Source organism: Ischnura elegans, chromosome 12 (assembly GCF_921293095.1).
Source record: "Ischnura elegans chromosome 12, ioIscEleg1.1, whole genome shotgun sequence".
Classification (NCBI taxonomy): domain Eukaryota; kingdom Metazoa; phylum Arthropoda; class Insecta; order Odonata; family Coenagrionidae; genus Ischnura; species Ischnura elegans.
Genome location: NC_060257.1, coordinates 61,368,749 through 61,388,357, shown reverse-complemented (window position 1 = coordinate 61,388,357; position 19,609 = coordinate 61,368,749). Strand labels below are relative to the sequence as shown.

The 19,609-nt window shown below is 37.7% G+C and overlaps 1 protein-coding gene across 12 annotated transcripts in view; it reads left to right on the top strand.

Annotated features, from left to right (window-relative positions):
• LOC124168997 (rho guanine nucleotide exchange factor 18) overlaps nt 1-19,609 on the top strand; it is a 165,263-nt gene that overhangs the window by 93,103 nt on the left and 52,551 nt on the right. For 6 of the 12 annotated variants that reach the window (XM_046547450.1, XM_046547448.1, XM_046547447.1 and 3 more), the window contains 9 exons: nt 4,902-4,984; nt 5,728-5,896; nt 7,883-8,009; nt 9,380-9,656; nt 11,478-11,638; nt 13,287-13,346; nt 17,902-18,024; nt 18,284-18,353; nt 19,219-19,330. In XM_046547450.1, the coding sequence (XP_046403406.1) occupies nt 4,902-4,984; nt 5,728-5,896; nt 7,883-8,009; nt 9,380-9,656; nt 11,478-11,638; nt 13,287-13,346; nt 17,902-18,024; nt 18,284-18,353; nt 19,219-19,330 (1,182 nt within the window). Of the gene's footprint in view, nt 1-4,018; nt 4,367-4,901; nt 4,985-5,727; nt 5,897-7,882; nt 8,010-9,379; nt 9,657-11,477; nt 11,639-13,286; nt 13,347-17,901; nt 18,025-18,283; nt 18,354-19,218; nt 19,331-19,609 lie in introns of those variants that run through there. The other 6 variants (XM_046547454.1, XM_046547446.1, XM_046547445.1 and 3 more) reach the window with 6 other exon arrangements.

Below are 19,609 nucleotides of genomic sequence, written 5' to 3'. Positions count from 1 at the left end.
AATGATCCAACTTAGAAATAAGTTCTCCTTCGTATGTTTTTTGTTGTATTGAGATGGATTGCTTCGTTTAGACGCCGTTCGAAGAGATCCTCAAACTCGGGTGTCCTGCTTTTTTCCAGACAGTAAAGTAGGAATTTGCCAACGAGTGCCTTAATACGAGTATCTTGAATAAAATTTTACGTCGGAGCAAAAACGGATATTAAGGGTTCGAATTTGAGAAGCAGGCACGGTTGGCATTGGTTTTCGTTGTATACCATGAAAAATTCATTATTATATAGTAGAAGTTTTTAATGCGTAATTAATTGATAAAAAATGCCGGTTGTGCGGGAGTTGGGCTTTCCTCTCTAGATGTAAATTATCAATTGGTAATCAGGCTCCTATCAAATCCCCAGTCTGTGGAACTTAGTGGTCAGTAAATATTTTGTGCAGTTACGCTGTAAAGAGGATATTTACGTATGTAAAAATAAAGGTAAGTTAAAGAGACTTAATAACTGAATGCCCCCTGTGTTCAATTTAATGAAATGCTCGTGGCTGACCTTGACCTACTTCTGCTCCCATCAATCCATTACTGTCCGTCCCAGTCCCTTAGCAACCATCCCAAGTTCTTTTGATTCCGTCTTCCCCCTTCCCTACCTCCCTTCCTTCTGTTAAGCCTGAATCTCACGATAATGGTTTCCATCCCTTTCGAGGGACAGTTCCAGCGATAACTCCAAGGATGACGGAAAAAAATGACCGTTTCACGCGATCATTTTCCGCGATGCCTCGAGGGATGGAAATCCCATCCACTTTTCTTCCGCTGAGACCATCGCTTGCACCGTCCTTCAGCCAATCATAACGCACGACCGCTAACAGCGATGGTTACGCCATGCTTGGCTTTTAATTAAACGATAGTTGTAAATACGAAAAGTGACGGAATAAGCGATGGAGAAAGGGACGGTGGGAATGGCAGTGTGATTCAGGAAATGATAGGCCGAGCGATAATTTCGTTGATCCCTGAAAAGCTATCTCTCAGAGAGGGACGGAAAAAATGATCGTGTGATTCATGCTTTTCATTGGGTGAGGCAACGTAATTTACTAATTTGAATTGGGCGCCCGGGGGCTAAGTTTTGACAACTGTTGATTGTTGAGGATTATTTCCTCGAATATTACGATAGAGGATCCTCAAGTCAGCCTCATAATGTGTAGTCAACCATCGCTCATTCATATAGGTTTACAGAAGTCGCCACTAGCGTCGCTGACGGACAAATTGATCTGAATTTCACGTGGAAATAAGATATAATTAGGGGTGTCAGCCGATATTTACCTTAATGATGATGTTACTTATCAAATTTGTAACTCTTCAGTGCTATTCCTCGCAATTTCAATTACCATACTGCAAAATATTGGAAAAAGGTGGGTCGTATTGCACTCATCACCGCGCCGCGGACATTTCTGAAAGCCGATTAAAATGCGACTGAAGTGGCAACGGAAACCAGCTTTCTATGGGATGGAATTGGGCCTCCCCTTGGTTTTGACCGCTAGAAGTTAGGGATCACTTCATTCGAATGTGTAGATCGGTAAGTTTCACTCTCTACTATGTCAGCACCGTGTTTGACTGAGGATTAGCGCGCGTTTACCGTAAATATACCCTTTTCGTAATCCATTCAACCCGGGATAGTATGGCATATATTTAGATCCTCCTTTAGTGAGGGGTGAGGACCCTAGAAGTGGCCCCTGAGGGGACTACCATTGGCACCGATAAACATTGGTTTTTCCCCTATGCAGAGTGTAACCTCGGTGAGGAGAGAGGCTATCGCATTTGTCCAGACGCTTCAGGTATATCGCCACTGCATAAACGCTCAACAATCGCCCTTCTAATCAAATCCGCTCATCTAGTACTATAAGGGCTATCTAGTTGAGAGGATTCTATTCCGTGGGCGATTGTTGAGCGTTTATGCAGTGGAGGTATCGATATTCGTCAAATGCAGTCCGTTGATTTCGGTGCCCCGGGTTTGCCTCTATCCATGCTGAGCAATACCTTTAAATAATGGATCGATGATGGTGAGGAGGAAGAGAAAAATCAATGTTCGATCAACCGATTTTAATCTCGTAAACTCCGTGAAATTTTATATTTAATCCATGAAAATAAAATGCATCATCGTGTACGGTTTGTTTCCAATTTTTAAATATGATTTCCCTAAAATTCCCTAATAGAAAGCGCACATTTTTGAACATCAGTCAGTAGAGAACAATGAAAAGAATATTTGTTTTGTGACGCTGGTGAATTTCATTTAGAGGACACAATAATTGCGTTACACCTGTAGTCATTTGTGTTTTTAATGATGTATTAATCACTGCAAACTTGAGTTATCACCAATAATTTTCAGGGTATGTATGGGAAACAAATCGTCCATTTTTATGGATTTTGTGCAGAAAATGGTATGCTGCAGCCATGCCATTGCACATGATTCATTAAATTTATTCAGAGTGCGGTTCTTAATTTTTTCTTTACTTTCCTAATTTCAGGGCAATGGGGGGTGGGAAGGGAGAAAGCCTGGGGCCCCCTTTAACATGCTCCCTTAAAGTGGGGCATTCTTAGTATACATTTCTGAAAATTGGACCATTTCTTTGGCAGAAATTTCTAGGTACCATGGAAATTTATAGGTGATAGCTCAAGTTTGTAGTGATAAATACAATCATTAAAAAACAAAAATTACTACAAGTCTTAATGTAAATGATGTGTCCTCTAATTGAGATTCTGTAGAGTCACAAATTAAATGTTCTTCTCACTGTCTTCTGCTGACTGACATCAAAAACATTGTGCTTCCTACCTAGAATTTTAGGGAAATTATATTTAAAAATTGAAAACAAACCATATAATATTTTCATAATGCTTGACAGTTGAATGAAAAATTACTATTAACTAGTAGAGTATAAGGATATACATAAATGTATATTTCATGAGAAACTGACATACATTGGATGCAGTTTTAGGAATAATGTTAATGATGAAACCAATGTGCTCCTTGCCATACTACTCTTATAACAATAGGGTGGTTTCCTATTATTTTTTTATTGCCTAAATCGAAAGATTATTACTCCTGGAGTACGTATTTCACGCTTTTAGATTTTTACATGACGATATCTATTTTTTGCGATTAAATGAAAAGTGAAAATGTTCAAGCGCGCGAAAACGTGACGGCTAAGTATGAATGCCGGGAAAACTCCCGTGTGACGTCGTTCTGGTTCCCGCTGCCGCAAGTGAGGTGACCTTGGGTCGAGGCTCTGAGCGCTGATACGACGCAGGCTGCTAGCGGGTAGCTGAGTACCCTGCTGGCTGGAAGCGCTTGGCTTAAATAAGGATTATTAATACCTTATCAAACAAAGAAAACTTTCCGGCCCTAGCCGGTTTTAATAAGTGATTATTAATACATGTTTCCCTTAGCTCTGCGCCTCATGCATGCATTGGTAACCTCAGACAATGTATAACTCCTATCTTCTCGTATAGAAACTAGGTCCCTGTGACGTCACGTGGAGTGGCATCGCATGGGCGCCAATCTGGCCCTTTTCAAATAATGGACCATTGCCATTCGTCTAAACCGGTATTTCTAAAACGAAATAATTTGTATATTATGAATACAGTAATGGTGGGTTATGAATCGCAATCAATGCCTTTCGTTTTCTTTGATGAAGGAAACTACCCTATTTTGTAAGAGAAAAATCTGGTAAACATAAAATTTTTCATCCAAAATTAAATCAAAATTATATAATCATTTTGTTTACTGACTCAGAAGAGTAGGTGCAGTTTCACTGAATTAAACTTTGGTAAACCTTGTTATCTACTTCCAAAGAGATATGATTCCTTTCTGGGGATAATCTCGGATAGATAATACATGATATGAATGAGGTGTATTGAAAATATCATAATTTGTGAGTGAGGAAGATTAAATATAATCTTGGCATAGTGCTTATCTGAGTCTGAATCAAAATTCTCTCTCTTTATGGCTTCCCTCGTTGATTGGTACATATCATGGCTGTGTGCCTTAGATCACCGTGATATTTTTTTGTGATAAAAGAGGATCTGAGTTGCATTGATACCTAGGTATCTGTAGCATTCTACCCATGTATGATGAGCAGTCTTCATGTGTCTTTGTTGTGAAGTTGGGTTAAATCATTTTTGTAATGTGAATATTGTACTTACCTACACAACGTATTTCAGTTAGATCTCAGTGCTCTCTTGTGACCTCAGTGCATGGGAAATTAAATAGCTCTTGGTGCAAATTTCTGTTGAAGTTTTTCCTTGTTATGTTTGAGGAAGTACTAATGTAGAAATGCGTTAAGACAAGAAGAATCATGCCCTGTTGCAGATGCCTAGTAGAGAGGAAAGGTATTCTCAATGATGTGGAACCATTATTCTTTGTTGTCCTTCCATTTCTAGAAAAAAAGAGCTAATACTGTGGTGATGAGTTTGACTAATAATTAAGTGGGAAGTGTGGGAGAAATTTGGTACATTGTATGCTCTTGTTGATGTTTATTATCATCTCTATATATTAGTTCATTAGTGTATTATGTAAATATTTTGTCTCACATCATATTTTCTGTCTCTACTGTGAACCATTGAATTAGTTCACTTGGATCAAGCTGAGGTGTTACTTTTTCTACTAGTACCCTGGTTTAAAGTGTTACGTAATTCTCAGAATGAACCGGTCTGTGTATCAGTCTGAAATTGCATGACTTTTTTAAGTGAGAGTTAATTGTATCTGGTTCTTCAATGAATCAAAAGATTTTTTGAGATTTTGTTAGGCTTTGTTGTTTACTTTTTAAATCAAATTTTCTCTCATTTCTTGCTTTTTTCAAAGTCGCTTGAAAATGAAAATAATTTCGGGTTAACTCTATAAAATCTATTGCTTTTTCAATTACAGAGGATAGTCTGCAGCAACTGCACGACATCCATGAGAGCATCCAGCAAATGCGAGAGCTGTCAGCCCAAGCATTTAATCAACAGGTGAGTTCATATTACATTCGATGTCAACACTTGTAGACCATGTTTAATTGACTGTGGTACATGTCGACGGATGTCATCTTGACTTTCTTCCAGTGGTGGATCTCATCAATTGTCATCCTCTGTCACTTTTTTTTGCAAATGTTTGTGTAAGTGTAAAAATCACCAAATTCTAGCCAAAGTGATGATGTCTGCATGGCCTTTAAAAGTAAATGAGGAGAAAAATATTCTGTGCATTTGGGTTGTATTCAGTGAAAAATCTGTCGTTAAAGCTTTGACAATAGAAAAAATGTTAGTGGCAAGTTTGGATTGCTCTGGTCTTTTCTCACAAAGTGAAAACTGGAAATATTAACCATAGAGAAAATGAAAAGTATCAGTAGTAAATTAAAATATTGAATTGCTCTTTACAGAAGGAAGACATCATTGTTGTTCCTTGTTCTTATTTGTTAACCAAAGTTTTATACTTCAAGGGGAATGCTTCTTTTTTACCACTTGGGTTAAATTTAGCCCTTGCTGAAGCAAATTTCTAGCTTTTTTTTGAATAATTTTGGAGATGCATGTAAATAAACTTACTTTCCTAGGTATGAGTTATTAAAAATTGTTGACTAAGAGCTTCAAACAATTTTAACCATTGTTCTAAGAATTATTCTTGAAGTAATTTCCATTTTGTAGATGAATAATTCAACCATTAATTAACTTTATTAGTATTACTATTACTAAAAATTTTGTATTTCTATTTTCCACAGATATTAAGGTTAAATCAGTATTCCCGCCTAAGCTCCTCGTGCCCTTCACTCAACAATGATCCGGGATCCGATACAGACCTTGCATCAGCAAATTCATCACCCACTCAAGGTCCACTTAGGCCACTTATTGGATTGCAGGCATCCCATAGACGGGAAAGTAAATCAAAAGGTGAGCATTGTGGTGCAATAATGTGCTGTTCCAAGCAATTCTTGTTGTTATACTTATGATTTTCTGGTTTGATCTATTACGATGCCCAGTTGGTCTTGTTAAAAGGGTACTGTTGCTATGATCAATTACCGAAATGAATTGGTTGACAATGATATCAACTTGTCAAATACTTAAGTAGAAGTTATGGAATTTTAATGCTGAATGTTAGGGGGTGTCTTGTCGATTTTTGTTTGATATCATACATTAATCGATTATGCTATGGAGAAATGTTAAATGTAGTCTTTTTTAGTTGCAGAGCAGCATTGGGAATTTTAATTTTGGGAAATTATCATTTAAATATCATTGATTTCCTTGTGAAAAAATTTAATTAAGCTCTGAATTTCATTAATAATATACCTTATTCATTCACTTTGAAATAAAAGCGGAGTGACTTTTAGTACAGTAAATTTTTGCATTGTGGAACCACAGTATAGCCATTTTTAAAAATTCAAACGAAAGTGCCCTCTTGTTCAGATACAATAATAATTTAAAAATTTTAAATTTATTTACGTGTACAATCAATATTACAAGCATGTTTTATGTTTCAAATAGAAATGGATAAATTAGGAATCCCTTTTAGGCATTGTCTGTATTGGAGTTATTTCATCAGGATTCTACTGAGGACATAATAGCATTTAACCTTTCGTCAGGCGCAATATTGAAATTGTTGAGATCAGGCGCAATGTGCCTGACAAGCACAGATATAAAAAATATAATTAGCTCTTAGTATCGCTCAGTGGTGCTCACCTTTATAGGTTAAAGCAGCATTAATAATGTAGTCGAACACTTACATGATGTCTTTCTTGCAATGCATAGATCCCTTTACATGATGTCATTCAGCCCCGTACCGATCCAGCAAGGTGTGATTAAACATGCTCTTTAGGCTATTAAGTATTGTTATATGTAATGTGTTTTAGCGTGTGAATTCCACAAGATGTGTTTTTTATTTTGCTATGTTATTTATCTCATCATAGGTGTTCTGCCTGTTGGCAAGTCCCTTGCGACAGCGCTGTCTCCATTCTTTCCTGTCTCCGGCCATTTATTTGAAGTCTCTATATTTTCTTATTTTTAAGTTGTCAATAAACTTCAGTCTTCTCCTTCCACTTCATCTTAGCCCTTCCACCGTTCCCTCCAAGGCTAGCTTCAAAATGCCATTACCTCTCATCACATGTCCCAGCCAGTTACTCTTCCTTTAATTTATTTTATCTGTTAATGTTCTTTCCTCATCTACCCTGTTCAACACTTGCTCATACCTTACTCGATCCTTCCAATGTATTCCGCCATCTTCCTCCTAACCCACATTATTTATCTAATAATGCTTTTATTTAGCTTTTTTGTGCCATTATTTTGTTTAATTGTGCTGAATAATCCGCCACTGATCTGTCGGCATAAATACCTAAAGTGAAAGATTGCATAGAGCATGTCAAAACAAAAAGCTACCATTAGCGTCAAGGGTCAGTGCTGCCTAGTGGTGTGGAGAAATGGAAAAAAAAACTTGAGGTGTGCCTGTCAAATCCATTGCGCTTGATGGAAGGTTAAAGAATAGATGAGGTGAACAATTGTAAATGCCAGTGGTGCAGGGAGGGGGTGGTTTTGGGGGATAACCCACCCCCCCACCCCCCAGAGCTCAGAGAAATTTTTAAGTTTAATCCATTTTACGTAATTGGATTGATATTGCCAATAGAATAGTGTAAGGATTAATAAAATATCCCTCTGAAAGCCGTAAAACTCACCATTTTGATCCATTTATCTTAAAATTTCGTAATTTATTAATCTCGCACCTACTGCTTATCCTGGTGGATATTCCATACCCTCACACACCCCAGTATTAGTTGCACCTAACACCCCCCCCCCCCCCCCAGCCTTAATTCCTAGCTGTGTTCCTGGTAAATGCGACTGAATATTTTCTAGTGTAGCTACTAATTAAATGCAATGAATACTTTTCAGGATCATCAAATAAAGATTGGTTGATGTCAAGGAGTGGTATTGAGGTGGACACGAAGAGACGGAGAAGCTGGACAGCTCTTGGGGAAAAGAATAATAGGGATAAGAAAAGTGCTGACCAACAAAGAAGGTATTACAAATAAAATATTCCATGTATCAAAAAATGACCACAGTAGTAGGTGATTTTGCTAGTATTTACTTACTATTTCACAATATGTTTCAGCATACAAATTTCTTCTTCAGAGGGAGACCTTTTGCCTTTATTTGTGAAAATACATTCTGGAATAAGTAATTTTTATGGAAAATTACGGACTATGGAATATTGACCCAGTCATTAGTGATCATAGATATCCTCCACATATCACATGAAAGTATTAGTTCATTCTTAATTACTTGATTATATGTTGTTGTCCTTTATAATTTCCCTTTGCCAATGATTAATATTTCTGCTAGTTGGTCTCTTCAAGAGGAATTATCTGTTTTTATTTTCAATGTTCCCATGCAAGTTATTATCCCAATTCATTTAAATATGCAATACATAAACTGTCAACTGTAGATGATCCTAATTATGCCTTGTATTCAATTGTTTCTATGCATTTGAATGTGGTATTCTTTAAAGCTTCTCATAATTCCCTAGTTCCCAATATAGTGAATGTTTGTGATCATTGGTTTGGACTAACTTTGGCTCTATTGGAGTTTTAACCCTCATGGCCCCACTTTGCTGTGACGCTGTTATGGATTGTTTATGCTTTGTGTCATAGTCATTGGTTTCGTACTTCTGAACTTCACTCAAGCAAGTGGTTGAGTTGGGATCGGGTTGGTGTGGTGGCTAGAGTGTTGACATCCCACCCAGTAGACTTGGGTTCAAATCCCGGCAGTGGCAGAAAAGTTTTTAAGACTGCCCAATCCCTGCTTGAGTGTTGTGTGGAGGACATTTCATAAGCAACACTCCATTTGTTGGATAGGATGTTAAGCCACGGTCCTCTTGATCCTTTTCGTTAAATGCAGGCTAATGCCGATGGCAGGTTTCTCTCTATCCATCCTTCCATACACTTTGATTCCTCCACTGTACAAACGATCAACAATTGCCCACCGAATCACATCTGCTCATCTAGTAGTCCAACTATAGGAATCTGCTCAGCTGGCAATAGCCAGAGGAGAAACGCTCACCTCCAATTCTCAAAGCTTTGGAGGTGAGCGTTTGTGCCCCGGCTACTGCCAGCTGAACACATTCATATACATAATTGGGCTACTAGATGAGCGGATTTGATTCAACGGTCGATTGTTGAGCATTTGTCCAGTGGTGGTTTCAACTTCCCTCATGGCACTAATGACCTCAGCTGTCAGTTGTCTTTAAAAATACCATTCCATACCTATGGTTGAGCAAGTTAAATTAACTAATTATTAGTCTCAAATCTTTTCTTGCCTTGTATGATTTCAGGTATATTAAGGTACTTGGCTCATGTTAAATTTTGTCTCTCTTTTTCATGTGCCTTCAAGCAGTCTAAGCCTGAGCAGCCTTGAGTCTGATAATGATGACACATATCAGGATCAGACTGATGATAGTCACGGTATATCAGTTCGCTCTGATCCCTCTAAAATGCCAGGTGGTGCCACCAGTGCCGTATCTGCTGTGGCCGCGGCAGCGGCGGCTGCTGCAGCCGCAACTGCTGCGGCCAAATCTCGTCGTTATAGTGGAACCACGAGTCCTGTCAGTTGTGCCACTTGGAACAGTGGAGGAGCCTCTACACACTCGCTGAATGAAGCGGACCTTCAGGTGATTCAAATTCTTCTTAGATTTTGCAGGATTATGATAGGTTATGGTACATGTACATTTTCAGCATCAGGTAGAAAAACTTTACCGCCCTGGAGTAGAATACTCTCTAAAGACCTGGTTACATGGTACATTAGCATGTAAGAGTTAATGTCTATTTGCATGAATGACTTTTGGTGGACCGGAACGGAGCATGTACGAATTCCTGAACCAAATTAGAACAGGTTCTATTTTCCGTCCATGCGTTCACACAAGTTGGGCGGTTATGCGGTGCATTTTTGTGTTCATTCATTTAGGTAATAACTTGTACGTGTTAATGTGTCGTGTAACCAGACCTTAATTTTCAAATTTACGGTGACTCGGCAATGCCGCTGAACCAAGCCTCCGATTCAAATAAAAACAAACACTCCTAGGTTGAGCTAGGGCTTTCTTCCCTGCCTGCTTAAAAAAAAAAAATAGTTTTGAAGCCCTCGGGATATGGCATTTTGACCCTGTGCATCTATGATAGGCTGTGGGCTGAAACTCTAAGCCTTTGCGTGAATGACAATTCTTCTCTCAGTTGAGTGACTAAGTTCTCTCAATCCATCCTTTCATCCGCGGAAAGCATTTTTGAGAATTTCCCTCAGAGTATGTCAGAAGCTCTGTTGAAGCAGATACGCATGCCTCAGGGTGGCATGCCTTGTCCTGAGGCTCCAGGTCATAAGAATCGCAGCTCAAAATGCCTTCCTTCATGGGCTTCAAAACCCTTTTTTGATCAGCAGGGAAGAAGGACCTCACTCTACCCTCTGAGTGTTTGTTGTTCTTTGCAGGGGAGGCATGGTTTAGCAGCATTGCTAAGTCTGCATCAATTCAAGACTTGCAAATTTTTCGGTATTCTACCCTACAAGCTGCCTCAATACGCATGAGGTAGAAGGTGCTAAGACACTAGTTAGGAACCATTTTGGGTAAAAGTTACCATCTTTGCAAGCTGAAAGTATTTTCACCCTCCATAGCATGCAGTCGCAGAATGTGCAAATAATTTTTGATCATAGAAAAGCAATTTTGCCTGATATATAAACACTTACACTAGTTTTTGTGCTGCCTGTATAGGGTTGTTACCAGTCTGAGGATTTGAAATTGTTCAGGGAAATGCCAGAAAATTTTGTACATCGCCCCAGGCAAAATTTGTGTCATTACGTGCAAATGAGCACACATGCTGTCAATTAGCTGAGCCTGATATAGTCTTTGAAAAGGAAAGATGCAGTAAATTTTTCTTTTAAATACATTGATTTAAAACCAATTTACTTGTTGCTTTTGGAACTTTAATGTTCTATAACATAACATTATATAGCAATGTTTATGTCTATCCCCAAGTATTTATTATGCTTTCTGAAGTCCAATAGAGTCGTTAACCACATTCATCTGCTCAGCACTGAGCTTTTCCAAATTTCTCTTTCAGAAAATATAACCTCAATGCAAGCTACTCTGAGTAACTCATAAGAATTACAATGTTTATTTACTGGGAAAACTTAAATCTCAGGAAAAATTGGCCATGATTGGCCTAGCTGAATATAAATTTTGTGTGATGATCAAAAGGACTATGTGAAAAAGTGATAAATGAGAACTTTTAATGCTTAAATCTGGAAACAAACTTGTTGCAGAATTTTCAAATAGTTTTTACTTCAAAGTTAATATATTTTTGCCTGAGGTTTTAGAGATTAATGTCATCGGATTAGTGGCATCATCCTGGTTGAGGGAAATAATATTTTCACTCTGAATTCCATGTATCCTTCAATATATGTATTTAATTGAAATGCTAACCTTTTGGAAACATATTCTTTGCAGAATGATTTCAATAAAATAGTTGCCAAGCGTGAATCAGAGAGCTTAAGACTTCTGCCTGCCCGCCTTCCTCTTCAAAAGTCTGTGTCAACTCCATCAATTCTTGCTGTGAGGGATATTGCTAATGACTCAACGCCTGATGGAGTCATATCAAATGTTCCAACGTAAGTCGTGAAAAATTTAAAGTGTGCATGGAAGTTTGTCTCTGTAATCTTTCACTACTAGCTGCTGAAATGATCACCTTCTTATAACTTAACCCTTTTTCATGTGGTAACTTGGTGTTCTGTTTTTCTATGTTTCACAAGTCTCCTTTTCCCCCTTTTTCCTTTTCTTTGCTACATTGATGTATATTCACTGAGCATAGGTAGTTTTAATAGAAATTTTGGGAAAGTCAAAAGGTTGAAAGGTATTGCAGACATTTCTCCTATTCCTTGAGGATTTTCAATGAGTCGCCAACCAATACCTAGTTGTCAGCGAACTTGACTGACTTGAATGGTCATTTGGCCTCTCACTTTGACTCTAAAGCCCCCATGTTTCTTCTATGTTTTCATTAGCATACACAGTGCATTGCCTAAGTGGGATTGATTTATCTTCTGGTATGCCTTGTCTTGTTATGCTACATCCCAATGTCTATCCTCCACCCTCACTTATGCTATTTCAGTATTATTTGCTTATGCTGAGGTGGATCCAGTTAAATTCAGGGTAACTTTCAAGGTGTGTGGGGAATACATCATATTTAATTTTTTTGGATGACAGACAGGTTTTGCACATTTTTAGTACATGTTATTTTTTTCTGATGGAGGGCCTCTGGCTGAGAGTAAATGTCTCTGTCGTCTATAGATGTTACTAGGTTAAAAGGATTTAACCATTGGGCTAGGCTAGAAACTTCTTCTTTTAAATTTGTCGGGGAAATCTCATCTTCCTCTGGATCCACTACTGCATTTCTACTTGTCCAATACGTTATCCAAAAATAATTTCATGAGCATATTTGTTAGTTTTCCCTTTTGATTCCCAAATTTTCCTCTCTGGAATCCAAAAAATGCACATGAGCAAATTTTGATTAAGTCTCAGTTTACTCATTTTTGAGAATTTTCACGTTTGCTTTTTCCCTTGGAGGATCTGAAAGGTGTTTGTCAAAATCATGAGTTAAGTAAATTCAAAGTGTGCCAAGACAATCTTTGATCCTTTATTGCATACATATTTTTCATTGATTTATTTTGTGTTGGTGGACATCATGGTGATGCCATACTCTTTGCTTAAAAACCCGCTCACTATGAAATAAAACTCCCTTCCCTTTCGATGAATTGAATTACATGTAATGTTTTTATAAAATAATCAATTTGAAATACATCGGGGGACAATTTAAATTACTGTTCTATTATTCAGTCATCAAAATCTCAATGAATAAATGTGTAATATATGAAGTAGCTAATTATCTGGAAAGTTATCATCATACTTAATGCTGAAAAAATGTTTGTCTTGTCAATTTGTTTTCAAGGAAAGTTAGCCTCACATACCTATCTCTACATAGTGTTTAAAATCATGCACAATCATTTTTGTCATAAGTCTCTTTTCTTCATTACCCAACTGTGTTATGTTTGATTGATCGATGTTCATGACTAACAACCTTTACTCATTTTTTTATTACTGTTGTTGCAAGCATTGTTTCAGTTGCAAGTAAATTTGTGTTTTGTGTGACTTACGAGTTTTGCATATTGCATGTCACTTTGCAAATGTTTGAGTGCATGTCCACAAATGAAGCATGCTTTTGCTGACGTTTTGTTTTGCATCCTGTGCACCGGTCCATTTCAGTGTTGTGGAAGCCACTGAACCACTACGCAGCACTTTACAGAAACTCATTGATGAGCACGAGTAAGTCATGTCTCAGTTTTTGTATCATTTTTTTTGTGGGGGGGCACCCCCATTTATACACGCACATTAGCCATTGAAATTTTTGTGTGTGGAACATTTTTAACAAAGTTTTTCCCTTCTCCACTAAACAGTCATCTTTGATCCCCTCACAAGTTCATCTCACAGTTGCAGTTATGACCTTACAATTTTTTTTGATTACACACCTGCTTTAAGGTGTTTTAGAATCTTATAGCCATGGGTAACTCGTAATGTCTGTTCATTTCTTATCTTTACTGTCAGTACTTCTACTATTTTATAGGAATCTAATGCCCTGATTGCTTGTTATAAAGTATTTCTAAAACAGCTGGGAAAATGACGGTGGAGAATGTACATATTCCATCAAAGCTTATTTTGTGAGGATTGGATAAAGAGAATTTGCCGTGGCATTATATAGCAAACATGGCTTTTTGGCCCAGCGTAATTAGTATCTACAGTGTAATAATTCCCTATCTTTTATTATCTTCTGCTACACTCGTGGCAAGTCTTGTATCATTAGTGTGCTCATGTCTGTCAGTATCTTTCTAGGCCCACCTTTTAGCTCCAATGTTAGCTTTGTATATTTTGTAATGCCTCTCTCTCCTTTCAGTATAGGGATAATGTCAATAATGTAGCCTTATGTTAGCCTCTGGGCTTGGTTGTGGGACTTAGGGGTTGGACAGCAAAAGATTCTCTTACTCTAAAATCTAGACTAAAAATTAGCATGGTGTATCACCCAAATGAGCAACTCTTAGCCAGCCATTCCTATTTCCACGGCTTAAGCACCAGAGTTGCATGTGGAATACTGGTTTGCAATGATTCCACATTCTATGGGTTCCTTGTCCTCATCCTGCTTTCCATGTGTTGCGATGAGAATTTGTCCCTGAAACTCTTTGAGTCTAACTTAACATCTCAAAGATGATTCTTAATCTTGATGCACATATGCAACTCATCATGTCTAAAAATATCGTTCAGTCGTATTAAGCGGTCTCTTCCACTGTTGAAGTTTATGCTATTCTCTTCATTGTGCCGGAAAATTTATCTCTTTGTTATAGAGAGGTATTTCTGCAAATCAATCTCTATGCAATAGTATTGTGACTAAATTTTATCCAACCCTCACATAAAGGAGAATTTGTGACAGTTGCATCTCCACTATTAGTTGACAGTGTACACCTCTCTCAGTCTGAATAAGAAAGTTGACTTAGGTTTATGGCTCCCTTCCTCTCCATAGCTCTAGCTAGAAGTGGGGCGTATTAACTTCAGCTTTCATTTATACATACATTGTAGTGGTGGAAATATGCAATCACTGTGGCTTGAGGGCTAATGTCTCAGTATGGCTGTGAAAAGTTCACTTTTTGTGTTGAATAGAGCTCTGCAAAAGACTTCCATACTCTTTTACTACTACTACTACTTTACTACTGCATCAGGAAGAATGAAAAATGAATGCCCACGCTCATTTCCTGAGTTGGTATCATCACATTGTATTCACCCCTTACGTGACCCAAGTCAATGGTCTGTCTGTCCGTAAGTACATACCAACTCTGCACAAGGGCGTACCCAGGATCAAAACTAGAGGAGAGGGCAAGCCGTGGTCGTTCAAGTTGTAACACAGACAATGTTATGAAACCAAAACAGTGATTTATTATTTTTTAAATGATTTGCACGGAAAAATATTTTTATTTTAATTACAGGTGGTCCCCGACTTTTGCACACAATGCGTTCCCGAAAACTTGTACGAAAGTCGAATGTACGAAAGTCGAACCGTTGACTTCCATAATAATTACGGGTTACGTTCCAAAAGAGCGGAAAATACGTACTAAAACTTTTTTGTCACGGATTTTGTTTCAGTTCACTATATTTTAATAATATGTTAATACAATTCCTCAAATCATCTAATTTCTTTCGAAAATACGCAGAAAATTCCCAAACCAAAATTCGACATTCGGCAGGTGACATTCGTGATCGCGTATATTTCGCATGTTATTCAAAAAAGACAAAAGACAAACGGAATTCGGGTGATATTTCATGCAATATCGTTGCTGAAGGTGTAGATGAATTAAACAGCACTCAGCGGAAAAACACAATTAGAAAGAAGATCTTACTAGTTTTTTTGAAAGCTATTTGATGATGTCTAGTAAACTTTTTTGAAAATCTCTCCAATGAAGGCTTTCTTCTTCTCTTGATGAAGGAGCCTATAGCAGGCAGTCCCTCTCCCAAATAAATCACTTAGATTAGAGTCAACTACCTACAATTCCCTTCATTGTATACGTTCGTATTGTTCGCATATACTGCCATTTGAAATGATTGAATGATGGGATTGAATGATGGGATGCGCAGTAAACATCGTGGGAATTTAAAAAAATTACAGACCAACGTCCGAAAGTCAGAATTTAGCGTACGGAAGTCAAGTAAAAGGTGTCAATTTTGAACGTACGAAAGTGCAAATTGTACGAAAGTCGAGTGTACGGAAGCCGAGGACCGCCTGTACATGTTTTATACTAATATCACTTTCCTTCTATTTAAAGAAAATTTTTCCAAAAATTTCGTTTTGAACTAAATTTACTTATGCTTCTATGGGGGAGGGGGGGCAGCTGCCCCCTCCTGCCCTCCCTGGGTACGCCCATGACTCTGCATCTGCATATTTGTCCTCCTAAGTTATCCGTACCATGGTTTTGTGGTGTCAGTTGGTTTGTGAGTAATGGTATGGTATTCTTTACGAAAATGTATGCATCACTCAAGATACATTGATTCTATCATATTCTAGTCTCTTTCCCTGCCCTCTATTATTACATCTTTTTATTTTCTCCCTCTTCTTTTAGACTTTTCGATAGCTCAAAGTACCTTGCTCCTCTGTGAAATGGAGGTAAATCCAAAAAGGATGAATAGACACTTGCTATTTTATACTTTATAGAAATTGGTTCTTTGAGAGGTTCTTGGAGGTTTAGGGAACGCACATAAATGTAGGAAAAGAATATATGTGCATACTGTTCAAATATTTTAAAATAAATTTGCGAATGCCATGCCACAGATTACCCTCCCTTTGCAATGAAGTGAGTTTGTTCACTAAATTGAATTATTGTCAGGATTGGCTAATGCTTAAGCGAGCCCTAGATAGTAACTTACATCTCCCAATTGAAATTTTTCCTTTGATTTTTTTCTCGAATCGTACAAACATGCAGATATGCTTATTTCTATGAATACGTATAGCAGGAATAGGATGGTTTCCTATTTTTTTAAATTGTCTAAATGGGAAGATTATTACTCCCGGAGTACTTATTTCATGCTTTTAGATTTTTAAATGAGGATATCTATTTTTCGTGATTAAATGAAAAGTGAAAATTTTCAAAGGCACAAAAATGCAACGGCTAAGTATAAATGCTGGGAAAAGCCCGTGTGACGTCATTTTGGTTCAAGCTGACATTATGTGAGGCCACCTTGGTGCGAGGCTATGAGCGCCGCTACGATGCAGGCTGCTGGCAAGTAGCGCTTGACTGAAATAAGGATTATTAATACCCTATCAAACGAAAGAAACTTTCCGACCGTAGGCAATTTTAATAGGTGATTATTAAGAGATGTTTCCCTGAGCTCTGTGCCTCATGCATGCATTTGTAATCTCAGACGATGTAAAACTTCTGACTACTCGTGTAGCATCTAGGTCCCTGTGACGTCACATGGAGTGGCATCGCATGGCCACCAATCTGGCCTTTTTCAAATGAGGTTAAAATTGACCATTAACACTCATCTAAGCTCGGATTTCTAAAACCAAATAATTTGTATATTATGAATACACTAATGGTGGGTAACAAATCGCAATCAATGTGTTTCTTTTTCTTTGATGAAGGAAACTACCCTATTCATCAATATAATTCACCTGGAGAAATTAAAATCGTTTATATTCCATCATAAAATTCCAGAGAGGAAAAATCATTTGCATTGACCATAATTAGAATCAGTATCTCATGTTAATGCTGAAGGTGTTCTACCTCTTAAAACAACCAAAGCATCTTTTCTCTGGCAGAGTATTTTTGGCTTCAGAGGACTATAGTGATTTATTGTGCTTGGCATACAATGTCATGAGGCCGAATTTTTGTGCCCATAGTGCTACAGTCCTATGGCTTATTCCAGAACTTAGAATGCCAGGATGCCCAAAATAGACATTATTCAAGGAGGTATGTGTGAAGTAGCCCGCAGTGTACCGTGATGGAGCCATTTGCAAATGTACTTGTGGAGCCTCTGTAAAGGTATGCCACTGGGTAGTCTTTGGTTATTTCCATGTAGTAGAGTGGCATAGATTGCAGATTACCGCACATGAGTGAAGACCGTCCTCCTATTTCTCCGTGGAAAAGGTGGCGTAGAATATTATTCGCAACCAAATGACTGATTATAGCAGAGTATGGAAGTCTATTTGCATAGCTCTAATGGTGATGGGGCAGGGCTGCCATGTGCATCAAATTCACTTTTTGTTTTCGCTGACATTTTATTTTTTCCCCGTTCTGGGATTGTTATGCTTTTCTGAGTTTTGCTCATGACTTCCTATTAGAAGCCAACGACCCAGCGGAACAGAGAGTGAAACAGAAGAGGAGATGCTGGCTGCAATGCTTGCGTCTGGCAAGCATTTAATCGATCCCCAAAACAGCAGTATTGTCGATGACTTTTTCTCACAGTAAGTAGTAGATGTTTTTGGTCTGATGATTGGGAAATGGCCAGAGGAAACCTATTAGACCATTCTCTAGAGAATATCCTTGGACTTTGTCTTGCTCATTACTGCATGATGATCAGATTTTTTTTGTAGTTTCTTTTCTCTACATTCTTATAGTCAGTCACTGCGGTAGTTTTTAATTTGGCAAACTTGATACATACTCTCCATTTTTTCACCGATGAAAGCGTTATTCTGGTGGACTATATATGCTTAATTTTTCCAGCAGCGCTGGCTATGGCAATCATGAAGAGAAACGGAGAAAGAGAGGGAGTATATTCTTCAGGAAAAAGAAGGTGAGTGCCCTAGAGATAGAATGCACTTAGGCATTTTGCTTTTACTTAGGCCTAATGCTTATTGTTAACCACTAATGGCATGAGATAAATAATCAGAAAAATTACCATGTTTTCTGGCTTATAAGAAATATAGTTAACCAAAAATGTTCATTGTAAATCATACTGCATCTGAAATGGATTACTTGAAGTTCAATTTTTTTTAATGTAAGGGGTAGCAGTAATCAAATGATGATACTCTGACTGTTAACTAAATTCCAAAAGTTGTGGTTCAAGTACATACACACTTTGATCATATATAATATTATACCCCTTTATTGTCATAGCAGTTAAATGGAAGTTTATGCACATCCTTCTCTATGAATTTCTATGCCTTTAATCTCATAGCATTGAAGAATAAGGCAATTAAAAAATCTTTATATTTTAGGGGATGCAAGTAAACTAATGTCAAATATACGAACATGATGAAATTCTGGATCATATCCTTGTAATTGTTCAATCAATTTGACTAAGGTTGCTTTTCAATCATGCCTATAGCACTGTGAGGAGAAAAATCTCTCTCATATTTTTCTGAGTGCATACGATGACTACTCAGGAATTTTTTTTTGTGTAGAATATCTCACAAGCCAGAAAATGTGTTTATTGAGCTTAGTTTGTTCGGAAGTACCGTATTGCTCCAATGGTTAGACATTGTTTTAACTTACGTGGACACTGGATGTGATTTGGTTGTGATTAGGCAATATTTAATGGGTATTTCTCATTATTTAGTTTATTTTGTAATCAAAGGGTAGCTAGGATTAAATCCAATTTTCTTTTCCCCTATTATTTTTTACTCAGGCTAATGCTATTAATTTGTTTAAATTTCCAGGATAAAGTGAAAAAAGCCACTCATCAGTGGATATCAGTGTGCTACGGTTCTGCTCATGCTTGTGACTGGTGCTCGAAACCCCTGACGAATAAACCTGGTTTCTACTGTGAAAGTAAGAATTTTACTTTTTTCATTATAATTCTTGTGAGACTTTTGGTCTCCCAACATTTTATTTGTAGAATTAAGGACCTCAAATCTGGAATCCAGAAACCTGGAAAAACAGAAATCTGGAACGTTTGAAAATTCCTCTGCGTAGTGTTTCGACTTGCCACCTCGTGGAGCCACTCTCCAAGCCTTGTTCTGGGACGAGTAGGAAGTTAGCACACGCTATGAACATATGCTAACAACCTAGGCAGGGACACGTAGGGATCTCAAATATTGAGCACTATAG